This window comes from Ips typographus, linkage group LG1, assembly GCF_016097725.1.
Source record: "Ips typographus isolate SLU linkage group LG1, UJ_Ityp_2.0, whole genome shotgun sequence".
Taxonomy (NCBI): domain Eukaryota; kingdom Metazoa; phylum Arthropoda; class Insecta; order Coleoptera; family Curculionidae; genus Ips; species Ips typographus.
Genome location: NC_138422.1, coordinates 14,092,056 through 14,106,787, shown reverse-complemented (window position 1 = coordinate 14,106,787; position 14,732 = coordinate 14,092,056). Strand labels below are relative to the sequence as shown.

The following is a 14,732-nucleotide window of genomic DNA, read 5'->3' as shown; positions in this document are numbered from 1 at the left end:
TTTTATGTCTACAAGTCAATTTTCAATATTGTCTCTCGATTTGCAGGAAAACTGGTTACAACCACAATTTTTAAGCTTCTGAAATCAATTTTTATCTTTTCTAAGTAAATTTTTAAAACTAAAGTCTTTCAGTTTGTCTGGAAACTATGAAAACTGGCTACAATGACATTTTTAAGCTTCTTAAGTAAATTTTCCGTTTCCAAGACAACTTTTAAGTTGGGTCAGGTTAGTAGTGGGTCTTTGAACGTATTAACTGAATTATCTCGTAAACGAAGTTTCAAATCAGAATTTTATAAGAGATTATTTCTTTTTCATCGTGAACAATGAAATTAAAAGAAACTATGATGTTTTTTAAAATATCTAGAGTAGAAAATAAGGCAAAAACATGAAAACCATCTTCCTGTATCTACGCTGCTACTGGAGAATTTTGGCAAACGTCATTCATAATGAGTATTCATTTCTTAAGTGCTTGTTCCAAATTTGATCAAAATTGCTCTAACGGTCTGACAGTTATTACAAAAACCGATTTTTTAAACAGAAATTTGAATGACTGTATTTTCCTTAGGAACCATTTTTCAGGAAAATTACGTAATGCATGTTAACTTATTTTTTAATTGGCTTGGTGAAATATTGACATTTAAAACTGGACCACCCTGTAGAAATAGGAACAATTGTAAATTAATACACTATAGAGAAAGATGAAGCATAACTTTGTAAGTAAGTTACGTGTTGCGGTGATGGTCAGTCACTTGACCAACTGTTGATTGGCGTCACATCCGTTTTAGCACACTGACACATGCCACTTGCAAAGCCTTTCAAATTTTCAAGATCAGCCTGTTTACCTGTCTGCCATATTTAAGCCTTTCTGCATATTTATAAATCAAAATGAAGAAATCGACTCCAGCTGCACAAAGTTTATATAAAAACCTTTGTTTTATTGGTTTGATTAACCTCTTACATCTCATGTTTCCATTTTTTATTATTCCCAAGTTTTTACAAAATCGTAGTTACAATAAACAATTTTTTTGTTAAGATGTAGGTGTTCCCATGATACTATAGTGCCAAACATTGCTATAGCAGTCTAGCTCATTGATTTCTAATAGTTTTCTTCTCCTTAACGACTGATTTCGTATGTATTATAATTTTGAAATTTCTATACCTACCTGTATCACGATAACTACCATCTGTCAAAAAGCTGAAAGAAACTTACTGCTAGTTTGCAGGTAGAGGATAATGAAATAAACAATGTTACATTAAGACAACCTTTATTACTGAATGCATACTGGTCATTTTGGGTTACAAGTACAGAGCATCAACAACGGAGTGTTGTTCAAAAGCACTTACAATAACCTAACTTAATCCTAGGTGCCCATCTGCACTGTACACGTATTATTTTTATTGTTGGGAGACAAGATTGGACTCGCGTACACCTACAATAATCTCAGGCAACATGTTCTAATATTTAGAATTTAAAAATTACAGTGCAGCAGGGTAGTTTTATAACATTAAAACTATGTTTTTTTTCCTTATACAGATTTGAAAATATTCTTCTACAACATTCAATTGAGTTTACATAGGGGTAGTGTATTACTTGAGAGGTGTTATTTAGTTTATTCTCTGATTTGATTTTTTGTTTGTTAAATGTTTACTACTTGATATTATATCACCGTGACTTTTGGCCTGGTCCCTGAGTTTACCCTCCTAAACGACAGTTTAAGGCGCGATGCCTTTCATTCTTGTCACAGAGATTCTATATAGTTTTCAGATCAGACTTATCCTTTATTTAGATTTGCCGACGTACCGTATTGCCTAATTATGTACGTATCAATTGTTCGCGTTTCCCTAAAAGTATCTTTTAAATGTTTTAAAAGACCTACAGCCAATAGAGGACGGCGGATTGCCGCAGTTACCGCTCTATTTTATTTACTTAAATCGTTCCATAAGTGATGTTTTTTTTTAGGTATAGTAGTGGATAACGGTTTAACATTTATTATTATTAATTATCTTTAAATTGTCAGCAATATCACATATTTGAATCTGTCAATACAGGAAAGTTTACATATTGCCTTATTCGATTTACCATTTTATCAAATTTTGTTTTCTTTAAAACACAACCACTTAATTTAAAAAAAAGTAATAATAAATAATATAGTAACGGAGGCCCGCGGCTACCTAAATAGCTACGTTAAGGAACTCGAAATTAAACTTTTTGGAAGATGTGTGCTTAAAATACGAATTAACAAAGAAAAACAATCAATAAGAGCACTGGAATAGTTTGAGTTTAAACATCAAAATGGACTAGATTTAACAGGAGGGAACTTGTTTTAGGCCATTTGTTGCAAGAATAATTTACTTCATCCTAACATCAAATCCAAACAAGCAAGAGAGTCGTTATGTGATGCTCTACGCATTTGACACAGTTTACATTTTACGCATATTGCGCATACCGGAGCGCGTTTAACAATAATTTTGACTATTGTACAGTTTAAATTGATACTCCCAAAATACGCTACAATTAACAATATTATCACAAAAGTTGTACTTGTATCACAAATCAAAAGGAAATCACAAGTTAGTGCGTAAAATGTAAACATCAGTTTCCTAAAACCGTTTTTAGGAAATTTTTAAGGTTAGGCACGACAGCAAAAAGTGCAAATGATTTAACACACTTAAAAAACGGCAAAATAACAAAATATTACCTGGTGTCAAGAAAAAAACAACCCTTGTTCTACAAAAGCGGTTCTATCTATCCTGACGAAGAGAAACTTGCACGTTTTTTGTTTATTTTATAATACTTAAATATGTAGTAACGCATTATCTACTAAACTAATAAGTGGTTTTACACAATAATATACTATGAAATTATAACAATTGTACAAGAATTCATCAGCCAATATATACATACATATTGCATTTTAAGTTATTATACACAGCAAGTAAGCGTATGCGGCCGATGCCGCTGTGAGCAAAAGTTTTCTAAGCAAAATTTTGGCACGATTTCGTAATTAACCAATTTTGTTGTCTTTATTTAAACCGTTTGATATGATATTAAAATCTCTCTATAACTCGGTCGCGTTTATTAAAAATATACGGGGGAGATTCCATATAAGACAAGTTATCCAAAAAAGCCGTTATTAGAGCACCTTTGATTGATGGACCTATAGTGTTCTCTCTCTTACTTTATCTGTGCAAAAAAAAGTCTTATTTATCCGAACGCCAAAAAAAAACCTCCTCGAAGCGATGTGCTTCAATATAGAAGCTTTTCTGATCACCTGGTATCCCTCTACAGTCTTTCTACAGTCGTCTGTAAGACGGCTTGTGTTATCCAATTACCTTAAAACTACCACGAATCTTATTAATCTACAAGTAAACTAGACAGAGAGCACACTTTTGTCATTTTAAGGCATTTCACTGTATTTTGATTTAACACATCGAATTGGCGTTTAGATGGTGATTTTTGTTTTCAAGCTAAATTTTCAAATACAGGGTGGTCAAGAACAAATCTAAAAATTTGATATCAGAAAAATCGACCATTTAAAAAAAAAATCTTAAAATTCTCAAAAACACCTTCAGTGTACTGGAAGTTGGTACAACTTGCTTATTTAAATCAAACACCTTGTATAAAGTTGGGGGCGATTGCTAAACTGGTATTAAAGTGACTAACTTCAATTTTTCTTATCTTATATTTTGTGGTGAATAACTGTTTTCAATAAATTTTTTTTGTCATGTTGTATTTTTTCTTAGTAAATAGATCCTATTTGAATAGTATGTGTCAAAATTCCGGCAACTAATTATTAAACGTTCACGTGACTTTTAAAATCAAATTTTAATAGAAAAATATTAAACGGTCACGTGACCTAAAACAATCTGCGTGTAAGAATTTGCTTCTGAAAGGTGTCAAAAAAATCAACAAATTTAAAATGGTCACGTGACTTTAAAAATATAATTGAATGCTTTAGAGGATTTCAAAGGCCGAAAAAATTATTAAACGGTCACGTGACTGTGTGACTCCTAATCTTAAAATTTAAGTTTTAGGCCTGGAAAAAAATGATTAAGTGTGACTTTTAAATTCATAAAAAAAATTGAAAAAGTGAAAACGGTCCCGGGACCCTAGAAACCCAACATTGGGTTTGAGAGCAAGTCAAATATATTGTAAATCTGCCACGTGACTTTTTTGAATTCGCATTTTAAGCTTAAGAAACAAAAAAAAAGTAAAATAATAACATGATTTTAAAAGAAATGCCCGTTAAGCTAGAAAGCAAGAAATTTTAATTTTTATGCCTGAAAAAACAGTTTTAATTATAAATAAATTGTAAAAATCCAATTTTAGGTCGGAGACTTAAAAGAAAAAAAACTTACTAATTTAATATAAAATTTAACGGTCACGTGACCGCAAGAAAATATAATTTTGCGACTTAGAAAAAGTGTGTTTAAAAAACTGAAAAATGTAAACGGTCACGTGACATGTGTAAAAATCGTGGCACGTACAATGTTAGGTTAGGTTAGGAAAACAATTGACATATTGGAAAGTGTCAGAAGAGAATTTCTCAGATAAGATGTTGCCAAATTTTTTAGCAATATACAGGGGGTTTGATTTAAAATTAGCCAGTTGGTACCTACTTCAAGTATAACCGAAAGTGTCGTTATCTGGAAAACATTCTAAATTAATTACTTTGATGGTTAGTCAGAGTCAGATTTTTTTACCACTCTGTATTGACGTTGTCACGTAGACATGAACGTCCACGAATAACGAGGAATAAATAACTTTGAGAAATGATATTCAAGGAATGTTAACTTTATCAGTTACCTTAGTTTACCTATGCTAGAAGAATGATAATAAATTCTACACCTGAGATTGAGGGCCTAACGTTCATTTTTCTACCCCACACAACTACTTACTTTACATTTTCGTACCAATTCAGAAAAATATCTCTGCGATTAGTAGAACTGGCAAAATGTTATAGTACAATTAACCTACGCGATAAAACTCTTTGATAATATTAGAACATACATTATCTTTTTACAAGTTGGCAGTACCTTGCTAGCGTGAATCGTCGCGGGAACGCGAGATCGACAAAATTACATTTCGACACACTTCGAATTTGGACAAACGCGGCGTTTTTTACGTAAAAAATATCCGATCTCTCTCTTAATAAGTTTTCTACTAGAAAATATCAAGCTCCCTAATCGGCCGCGTTTGTCCATAATCCTTACTAAATCAAATAAATCGTTCAAAAGCACACCGTTTACTTATACTTCTACATTGTCTATTTTCTTCAGCGGTTTTTTTATACAATAGTGGGGGCTAACAGTCGTAGCCGATTTGTTTTAAATATACAATCATTTCGCCTAAATATGTTTAAACCCTGTCTAAAGTCAGGCCCAAATTTTTCAATTGCACATATTTATAGGCACTTGTGTTGTCTGTCTGAAAAAACCGCAGATTTTTAACCCAATCTGCGATCTTCCCAGTGGATTTCTATTATAAATAACATACTGGTATTAAATAAACAGCACGTGGAATAAAAAGCACTAATCTATGACTATCACAACCATGGTTGGAAGAATTTGGCGAAATTCGAAAAAACGACAATTTAATAATATGACACAAAAGGTCTTTGGTATATAGTGACAAGAGTTAAAAAGGATTTTAGTATCGTTAAGTGACGGCAAGAAAACCTGTGCAAACTTAAAAAAAAAAGAGAGAGGAAAAATGATCGGTTACGTTTTTTTTTAACTAGAAACGAAAAAGCGTATGGTGATCAACTAAATAATACTTTGAAGACGAGGTATTGCACAGTTTTTAGGTTTTATGCAACTCTCTGGAGTTTATTATAATACTAGTTTTACTGACTAAATGCTGCCACTATGTAAGTAACAATGTTAAGTATACTAAAAATATCTTAAAATTACCCATTATCCCATATTTTTTTTTGTATGCAAGTTTCTCTTGAATAGATAGAACCCTAACCACAATCAGCGAACAAGGTTGTACAGGCTGAGTTTTTGAAAATGGTACAAAACGTATTTGGGAGTTGGTATTTTTTAATGAAATCTTGCTTCTTCTACCCAATCGCCCTCTGTGAGTCAGTACGTTTTATGAGTGAAGATCAAAGCAACAATTTGGTACTTAGTTTAATGGCTTTAGCTTTAAAACTAAGAAAAGCGACAATCTATACAGAAAATCAAACAGATCAAGGATGACGTCACACACTAGCACAATAACTGGATTTACTTTTGTTTTGTTATGAATAAACCAAAAACCAAACTAGGTGAAAATACAGGGAAAAACTTGAGAAATATCCCGTTTGAAACTTATGATTCTTTAAGCTTATACAAGACTTTAAAACAGATTTTTGTTCTTTAGAATGCAGCAGTAGCGTTCTTAATGGCGCGTTTTTGAGACACCATGTATATTATTCTTTATTTGTATTAAGAGTAATATACGCTTTCTAAAAATATTTCGGTAATAACTTTTCTGAAAACTGAGATTTTTATTAGGCAAATATGCAGATTTTTTCCTTTTTTTTAAGTCCTATTATACAAGGTGTCCAATAAATTCTTCTGACATTAAAACGAACAATTTTCGTCCCATATCTATTTGTCCGCAACGGTTTCAATTTTGACCTACAGGGTGTTAAAATTTAGGAAAAAAAAAATGATTTTTTTTCATAAACTAACAACACGACATTTTTGCCTCTTGCTGTTTATTCTGCTCTATAATTCTTCATTTTACGTTTATTTAATTTGAAATTCCAACACCCTGTAGCGCAAAAACGACCATTGTGCCCAAATCAGTGTAGGGCAGAAAATATTCGCTTGGACGTTGTGCTGTTTTTTGAAGATTGTCAGTTAATTTACAAGATACAGTGTATATAAGTACATACTATTAAAAAGGTCACATTAGGCTTTATAAAAATGACAGGGTATTCCATTAAAAAAAGTTTAAAGAAACCTGAGATGTTGGCTGAAAAGTAAAAGTTCAGATTTACCCTGCTGTATAAACCAAAAGTGCTGACAGCATATTTCTCCAGTTTCAGTCCTACAATAGTGTCCAACATGGGACACCCAGTAAACATACAAAAATTCTAGTTTCAGATGATAATCACACAAAGAGGGCGCTTACGCAAAGTAATACTTTCTGACTACCTTCGAAACGTCTTGTACCACTTTTAAAACAACCACCCTGTAGAGATCGTTATCGTCTCTTCAAGTCATTTTAGGGCACGTGACCAAATTTTCCTCGGTTCACGCGGTGTTTTTTACAAAATAGAGTCATCCAAAAGACAAAGTTATGTACGTTTCTAATATAATTACTTAAAGCTCATTAGTCAAAATTAATGTAGATATCCGTTCACGGGAAAACTGAGACCAAGCAGGTCACGATTTGATTATTATATACACACACACACACACATATGTTTATAACAAAGTCAAGAGGCACATCGATTGGTATTATCAAGTGTTACATGAACATTGCGCGTTTTAACTGTTTTTTTCCCTAAAAGCGACAAGCTTCTATGCACTTAAACGTCACTGGATGTTATTTATTAAGTATTATTATTATTCTCGAAAAAACTGTAATTCCATTTAAAAAAGTCATATCCACATATATATTTTAAAAATTAATAATTGTTATTATTGCCGATTCATAAAAATAACTCTATACTATATCTATTTTTTTTTATAAAGTCAGGGTTTCAATTTTTGGCAGACTTTAATGTGACCTTGTCAAAGTTACAATAAGACAGATCGGAAATCGAAATTTCAGCCAAGATCATCACCATTTAATCTTTTTTTTTTTTTGAGTTCCAGCTGAATAATAAAAATGTAGGCACAACCGTTATTTCCATTTTTTTTTTGATATACTTGTATAGGCGATCAACGAATTGAGGTGAAAGTAATAAAAGATTAAATGATGCTCGTGATAGTATCGCAGTAAGTTTCGTATTGATATGAATCAAAAATAACCTAAAAATATTGATTTGGCATTATACACTCTAAACTGAGCATTAACGAAGCGCCGAAATGTTGAAAATGAAATTAGCAAGTCTTCTCAGAACGCAATCGAAGAATATTTGGGTCAAGTCAAGTAAAATATTAAGTCTTAAGAACTACCGAACACCAAGAATTCACTACTACGAAATTAGAGCGACGACGCTCTAACATATTTCTATTTTCCTCTATTACACGGGTGTATTTATTATATAATATACTCTTTTAACTAATATAATATATAGTATTTAGTGGCAATGATTAAATATATAATATATTATTAATATACTTGAAAACACAAGTGGCACTTTGATCACAAATACTGTCAACCTAAACAAAATACTTAACTGGTTTTCAACATTGACTTTAATGATTTTTTGTTTGTCAAAATTTTGTATTTTTTTACGTATCGTGCGGGTTTTCTGCTTGTACATAAAAAACGGTATAATAAGTTTCGTTGCTGTTTGCGTATATTGCAAATAGTCAGGTAACGTCGGTGGTACTTCAATTAATTACGCGTTCTGCGAAGTTCAGCCACGGGTTTCAGTTTTGTTTTGTAGTTTAATCGTGCACAGTCTACGCTACTTATGATATACAATATAATAGTAATTATTATTCAAGCTGAGCTTACTTAGGTAGATTTTTTTTGCGTTTTTTTTTTTGTTTCAGTGTTATTTTATAAATAAACAACGTTATACAGTCTAAAAAATTCAAAGGTACACAAATATCAGACATTAGGAAACTAGAATCGCATGAATCTGGCAATTGACAGCGCCCGTTTTCAGGCAGCTAGATTGCTAGTTCACAGTTGGATTTTTTTTTTAATGCACACTCGATAATATATACAACATTAGTAAGTAAATCACAATAGTTCGTTGGCAGTCGTTTAATGTTTCTCGCCGTTAAGACCAAAAAAAGGAATTAAAGTAGGTATTGTCTTTGCTAGAAAGAGTTAAGAGATGGTTAAGTCAGTCGCTAGGTTTACAGGGTGGTTAGGCTTAATGTATGTTTTTGACAGTTTTTAAAACTGCACTAAAATCTAATTTTAACTTTTAACCAGTTGGATATTAACAATTCAGTGAGAACCGTAGAGAAACTTTTTGTATTGTTACCATCCGGCGACACGTTTTACATTGACAGATGGCAAAAACTTTGTATCAGAAAATACACAGGGTGTTCCATTAAAAATTCCCATCAACTTTCTATTTTTTCACCTTTGTCACGGTTTGATATTTTATTTAATAATACCTTCTGGTTATTTAGGACAATAATGATTTAGGTTTTAAATAATTTTTGATTTTTCTAAGATATTACCTTAGCACGAAACAAAAACTGACATGCTTATATGAATGTTATTTCTTTATGTTCTGTCCGGTTCATTAAATGCTCGATTGAAACTTGGAACACCCTGTAGAATTGTCACAAGATGGAGCCACCTGGCACACGTTAAAGAACTCAACTGACTTTAAACGTGGCGCTTAGGCTGTGACGTCACTTAACAGCCAGGCGTTGTTTTCAAAACGCAGCCAATGTCACGTGACTATTTGTTGAATGACGTCACACCACGCGCTTTGCCAATGGTGTCTTTGGCTTGTCCGTATCAACTCATAAACTTTTTCTCTACAGTTTGTTTTCAATTTATTTTTGTAAAGTATGTTCAAAAAATTACTTTAAAATACTATAATCGCACTTAAAAGCTTGTTTCGCGTATTAATGAAATAAAAGTTATTCCATAAAGATCAAATTTTACACCTTATTACGCTTAACCATTTATGTATTTTATAGAGTGTAAATTAAGCAGAAACTACCCTGACTACAACAATATTTGATGACGTACGGTGAGAAACTTAAGTTGAACGACTGCCAAGCATATTCATATAATTAAATCACTGGTGGGGGACGTAAGTCTACGAACCACTTAACTAATCAAACTTACCTACACGATAAACTGACTAAACGAGGATTTTGTGTTTTTTATCTCGGATCTACGGGTTCTTAGACGTTTGGAAGTAAAAGGGTGGAAAAGGCAGTTTTCTTATTGATTAGAAGCGCGTCGAAGCGGCTTCGCGACAAAAAAAACCAATACGAAAAAACACGCAGTGGATGGTACGAGTGTTCGGTAAACAACCACTAAGAAAGGCCGCGGTGTCTAAAAATTGGGGTCATTGCCATTGTCGATTGCTTTTTTTCATAATTGCGTAGATTTTCGTCCAAAAAGCGCTTGTATTTGCTGTTAGGTTACAGTAAATAAAAGAACTTTCTCCATTTTATACAGTACCGATGATAACACCTAGGCTTTCGCTACTAAAATTCCCATTTCGGATTACGCGAGTATTTGCTCCGATTTATAAACCAGTTCGCGTATTTATTATAGTTATGTGTATGATTCAGAGTTTTGTGGTTGTCCGATTATATAAGAACACACAATATAACCCTACTACCAAGTTTCTTACATACTAAGTAATATCGTAATCCCTAAAGTCTAATACATATATACTAAAATGTAAATTGGCAATAAGATACTAAATATTCTCTATTGGAACTTACGAGAGAGGTCTATTTTTTCCAGGAGGCTTAAGTAAAGCGTCTTTTAAATGTTTTAAAGCAGTGACAGCCTGCTAGAAAGAACAGCCCGTATTTTTTGCACCATTTATCTAGAAAGCGCCCGCTTCCGGTCTTTTAAAAATAAAAATCGAATTTTTTTTCTGTACAATCAGTTTAAAATTCATTAGTGATTATTGTTTCTTTTCTTTAGCACGATATGACGACTCAGCCACAAAGCAGGCGCTTTCCCCTCTTCAAAAAGCTACTAAACAAACAATAGCTTTTTCAAAAACAATACATTTTTTTTTTGGATTTTTTCAAGTTATTATTAAAAATTAAAAAGCCACTTAAGAGTCACAGCACAGTTATGTACTTTTTTTAAAACTGTTACGTTAGTTCATTCAAAAGATGATCATTTATAGTTTGTGACTGCCAAGCCGAACGTCCCGTGCCTCGCGTCCTTTTGTTTTTATGAGACAATTTTTTTTTTAATTAACCTTAAAATTCGATATCCGACCGGACGCGGACGAGGGAAACCTCACTCGGCGAGCTTTAAATTAACCCGAACATTACGCACCAAGCTTAAATGCATCTAATGTGAATCGAAGATGTATTAGTTTCAGTCTTTTTTACCACTACTAAAGTCGTTTTGGTAACTTCGCGAATGGAGAGAATACGAGAGTAAACAGGACTAGAAACGTGTCTCGTACTGGGACAGAGGTTTGATTCGCGCCGTCAGCTGCCTTCGTATATTGTATTATTTGATTTCCAGTCGAAATATGACAAGAGAAATGTTTTTCGATGGGATGTCCAAAACAAAATCACAGAACAAGCAGCGCCAACACAGGACTTTGTTTAGAATTGAGCATTAAATTATCTTATTAACTAGGTACCGCACGGGTCTCTAAGCTTGATCTTGAATTGGCATGTAGAATCAAATGCTGAAGTAGTCTGCTGACAAATTGAAATGTCACATATTATTGTTATGTTAAACATTGAATTTCTAATTAACCAGTTGACACGTTTGTGCCCTCATGTATGTTAATTTCTTTAGGTTAAATTTGAATAGGTATTTTTTAATATTGCCACAACAATACTCATCTACTATCAACAAATTTTTTACCACACTAGTGCAGTAACATCAGTTTATTATCACACTAAAGTGGTAAAATTGCTCATTGCGTAACTCAAAGAAATCTATGTAGTGAATCATTACCATGCTATTTGTAGATAAATAAATCACAATTTGGATAATTTGATGTTCGAAATTACCATTACTGTGTTTCAGCAATACCGTATATGTTTAAATTATACCGAGTGTTCGCTGACCAAAGAAACCATGGCAGTTTACAATGACGTTTGTGTACTGCGTGAAAAAAAAATTTGAAAACTGTTTTTCTTTTGTATATTTATCCATTCGTGGAAACTACGTTCAATTCTAAGAAAATTTTGTATTACATACCATACTGATTTTTGAAACGGCTTTCTTATAAATCCAGACAACCATCAAAAAAACTTTACCGTTTTGAGGAAATTTACTTGATTTGCTTAATTCAATTTTACTAATATCATTTTTCCATAAATCTCGTTTTTAAAAAGACCTCAAAAATGGTCAAAAAGAGACATATTGCATGTAATGGGAAACTTGGTTTTAATTGAACTTTGAATCCAATAATCTAAAAATATACAAGATGTTGCATTAAAAAAAAAAAGTAGAAACTACTGAATGAACCACTTTTTTGCCGTATTTTTAACTTTGCCAGTTTTAATTTTGATTCGTTTTATTTAAAAAAATACCAATAATATTTGAACCTCGATCGCTGTGACATGCATGAATTGCAATAATTGATTGTAGGTTCTGACGTAATTTGACAGTTGGTTAAATGCCGGTTCTATCAAATTACTTAATCGTAACGTCAGGTTGGCATAGAGATTGGAAGACAAAAACCTTGCAAATTACACGTAACTTTGTTGACTCTGTGAATTAATTTCACCATGACTGGTTGTTATCTCTCGCCCTGTATATTGTCACGTCACAGTTGATAGTGTGAACTATGTAAAACTGAATTTTATATTACTCTCAATCTCTGATTGGCTACAATATGTTTGACCAGACTTTCACTTTGAAGACATTTTCAATTAGACAGCAGTTTAAAGAAGAAACGTGTAGTCTAGTTGGTAGAGACCCGCGCGAATAATCAACTTGCAATGCGTAATGTTCAAATTAACGGAAAATAAGTCAAACACGTCCCCATCTCACATTCACTTTCATACCGTTAGCTATAAAGTTGAATCTCGATATTGTATGAACACCACAATAACACATGTTTGTTAATTCTTATTGTGATCAAAACAATCACAGTATACAGACTACAAATGTAACGATATTCAAAGTCTACGGCTAACACATCCATTAAACACAGAAATACATTTATTATAATATGATTTAAGGGTATAATAAACTTTTATTAATTAGAACGATATTTTGGTTTTTAACTTTTTAAAGAAATTTATTACTTAAATTTATTTAAGAATACTTTCATTTAGCGTGCAGTCTAAAAACTGATTGTGTGGTGTTTTTTTTTATTTTGGGACTAATCCAACCCAAAAATATTTAGTTAACAGCTTACGTAAACATGTATAATTTGTAAGTGTATTTGATATATCAGGAATAGGAGATCACAGGTTTCGCGGGGATAAGAGAGTTCCCGACGATGATAACGACCGCGCAGAGTCACAGTTGTTGTTGTGTTTAGGCGGCGAACGATTGACTAGGCCCAGTTTGCTGAGAAACGAACCCAACTATGACCTCTGTCAGACTAAAGTTTTCGAGGACCGCAACTTAATTTTCGAATTGGCTAATATAAAAAGCTCAGTCTTAAACTTACTCCTGCGGTTCCGCTGCACGCCTAATTGCGATACGAAGGCGGCCTAACCAGGAAATTGACAGAGTCACACCCGTACGTTCTGTCAATTCTCTATTAGTGTCTAAAAAGAAAGGAAAAACGTTCGCGGCTCAAAAACTAAAGTTGTTCGGTCAAATTCCCAAAACTCTCGCTCAAAATTTTCAACTTTACGTCCCCTGCATGAAATTTTCGTCGCGCTACTTAACCAAAAAACGTAGATAGGATAGAATACATGCCACGAAAAGAATACCACACCGGGTTTTACCTACCATTATACAAAATAACTTAGGTACAACTTTTTAAATTACGATTAAACAATAATAATTAAAAAACAACGTTAATATTAAAATGTTAATATATAGGAAAATATCTGAATATGAGAAAGTCTATGCTAAGAGCTCGAAATATATAAAATGTAATTATTATGAGTTTGGTCACGTAGTTAAATATATATATTTCATTATATAATATATTAATATTAAACCTTGCTTAATTGGGACTAGTTTAGGTTACATTTCATATTTTCATATGCGTCACTTGGTGCGTTAAGTTGAGCTCGGTACCACTAAAAAAAAAACGTAAAACGCATCGCAGTCGGTTATTTAAGTCACGAATCTTGTTGACACAGCGTGTTTATCATATTCTGCTTTAAAGCTACATATTTTTTTATCTATTCACCGGCGGCCGCTCGCGCGAAGCCATTTTAAAATTACAACGAAAAAATGGCAACTCAAAAATAAATAATAAGAACGCAAAATAAAATTACTTCCCAATTTTTTTTCGCACTCTACGCGTGGAAAATAGTGTACATTTGGTATCCACCTCCCCTAAATCTTACCTCACTATTAAAAAAAAAAACAAATATATTCTAAAACAACAACTACTAAATCACCGATAATTAAGGGTGGAATTACATTTACAGTAACAGTATAAAGTCAATTTCAGTTAAATAATACAGAAAAAATATCATAGAAACATTAACTGATAATGTTAATTCGTACAGCTTAGCGGGGGAAAAAACGACAAAACTTGCGTAAAATTTCGACTAACTCAACCGAACCGGTTGATTTATTTTACTCTTAACATACTCGTTTAGCGTTTTAAATAGTTTTCGATTTACATCGACTCACCTCCAAGCAAGTCGTTTGGTAAATATGAGTTAAGGCTTGAGGGGGTAGCGCGAGCGGTGTCCGCCGCATCCAGATTTGGGTTCGCCCATAGACTAGATGGGTTGTTAGGCCATCCGGTACTCCAAGTATCCGCACCACCTAAAATTACATTAAAACA

The 14,732-nt window shown here is 32.8% G+C and overlaps 1 protein-coding gene across 9 annotated transcripts in view; it reads right to left on the bottom strand.

Annotated features, from left to right (window-relative positions):
- Positions 1 to 1,248: 1,248 nt before the first annotated feature.
- gw (trinucleotide repeat containing adaptor protein gawky) overlaps positions 1,249 to 14,732 on the bottom strand; it is a 59,831-nt gene continuing 46,347 nt past the window's right edge. For 7 of the 9 annotated variants that reach the window (XM_081995787.1, XM_081995792.1, XM_081995794.1 and 4 more), the window contains exon 18: positions 1,249 to 14,713. In XM_081995787.1, coding sequence (XP_081851913.1) covers positions 14,562 to 14,713 — 152 coding nt within the window. In that variant the 3' untranslated portion in view covers positions 1,249 to 14,561. The remainder of the gene's footprint in view (positions 14,714 to 14,732) is intronic. The other 2 variants (XR_014181390.1, XR_014181389.1) reach the window with 2 other exon arrangements.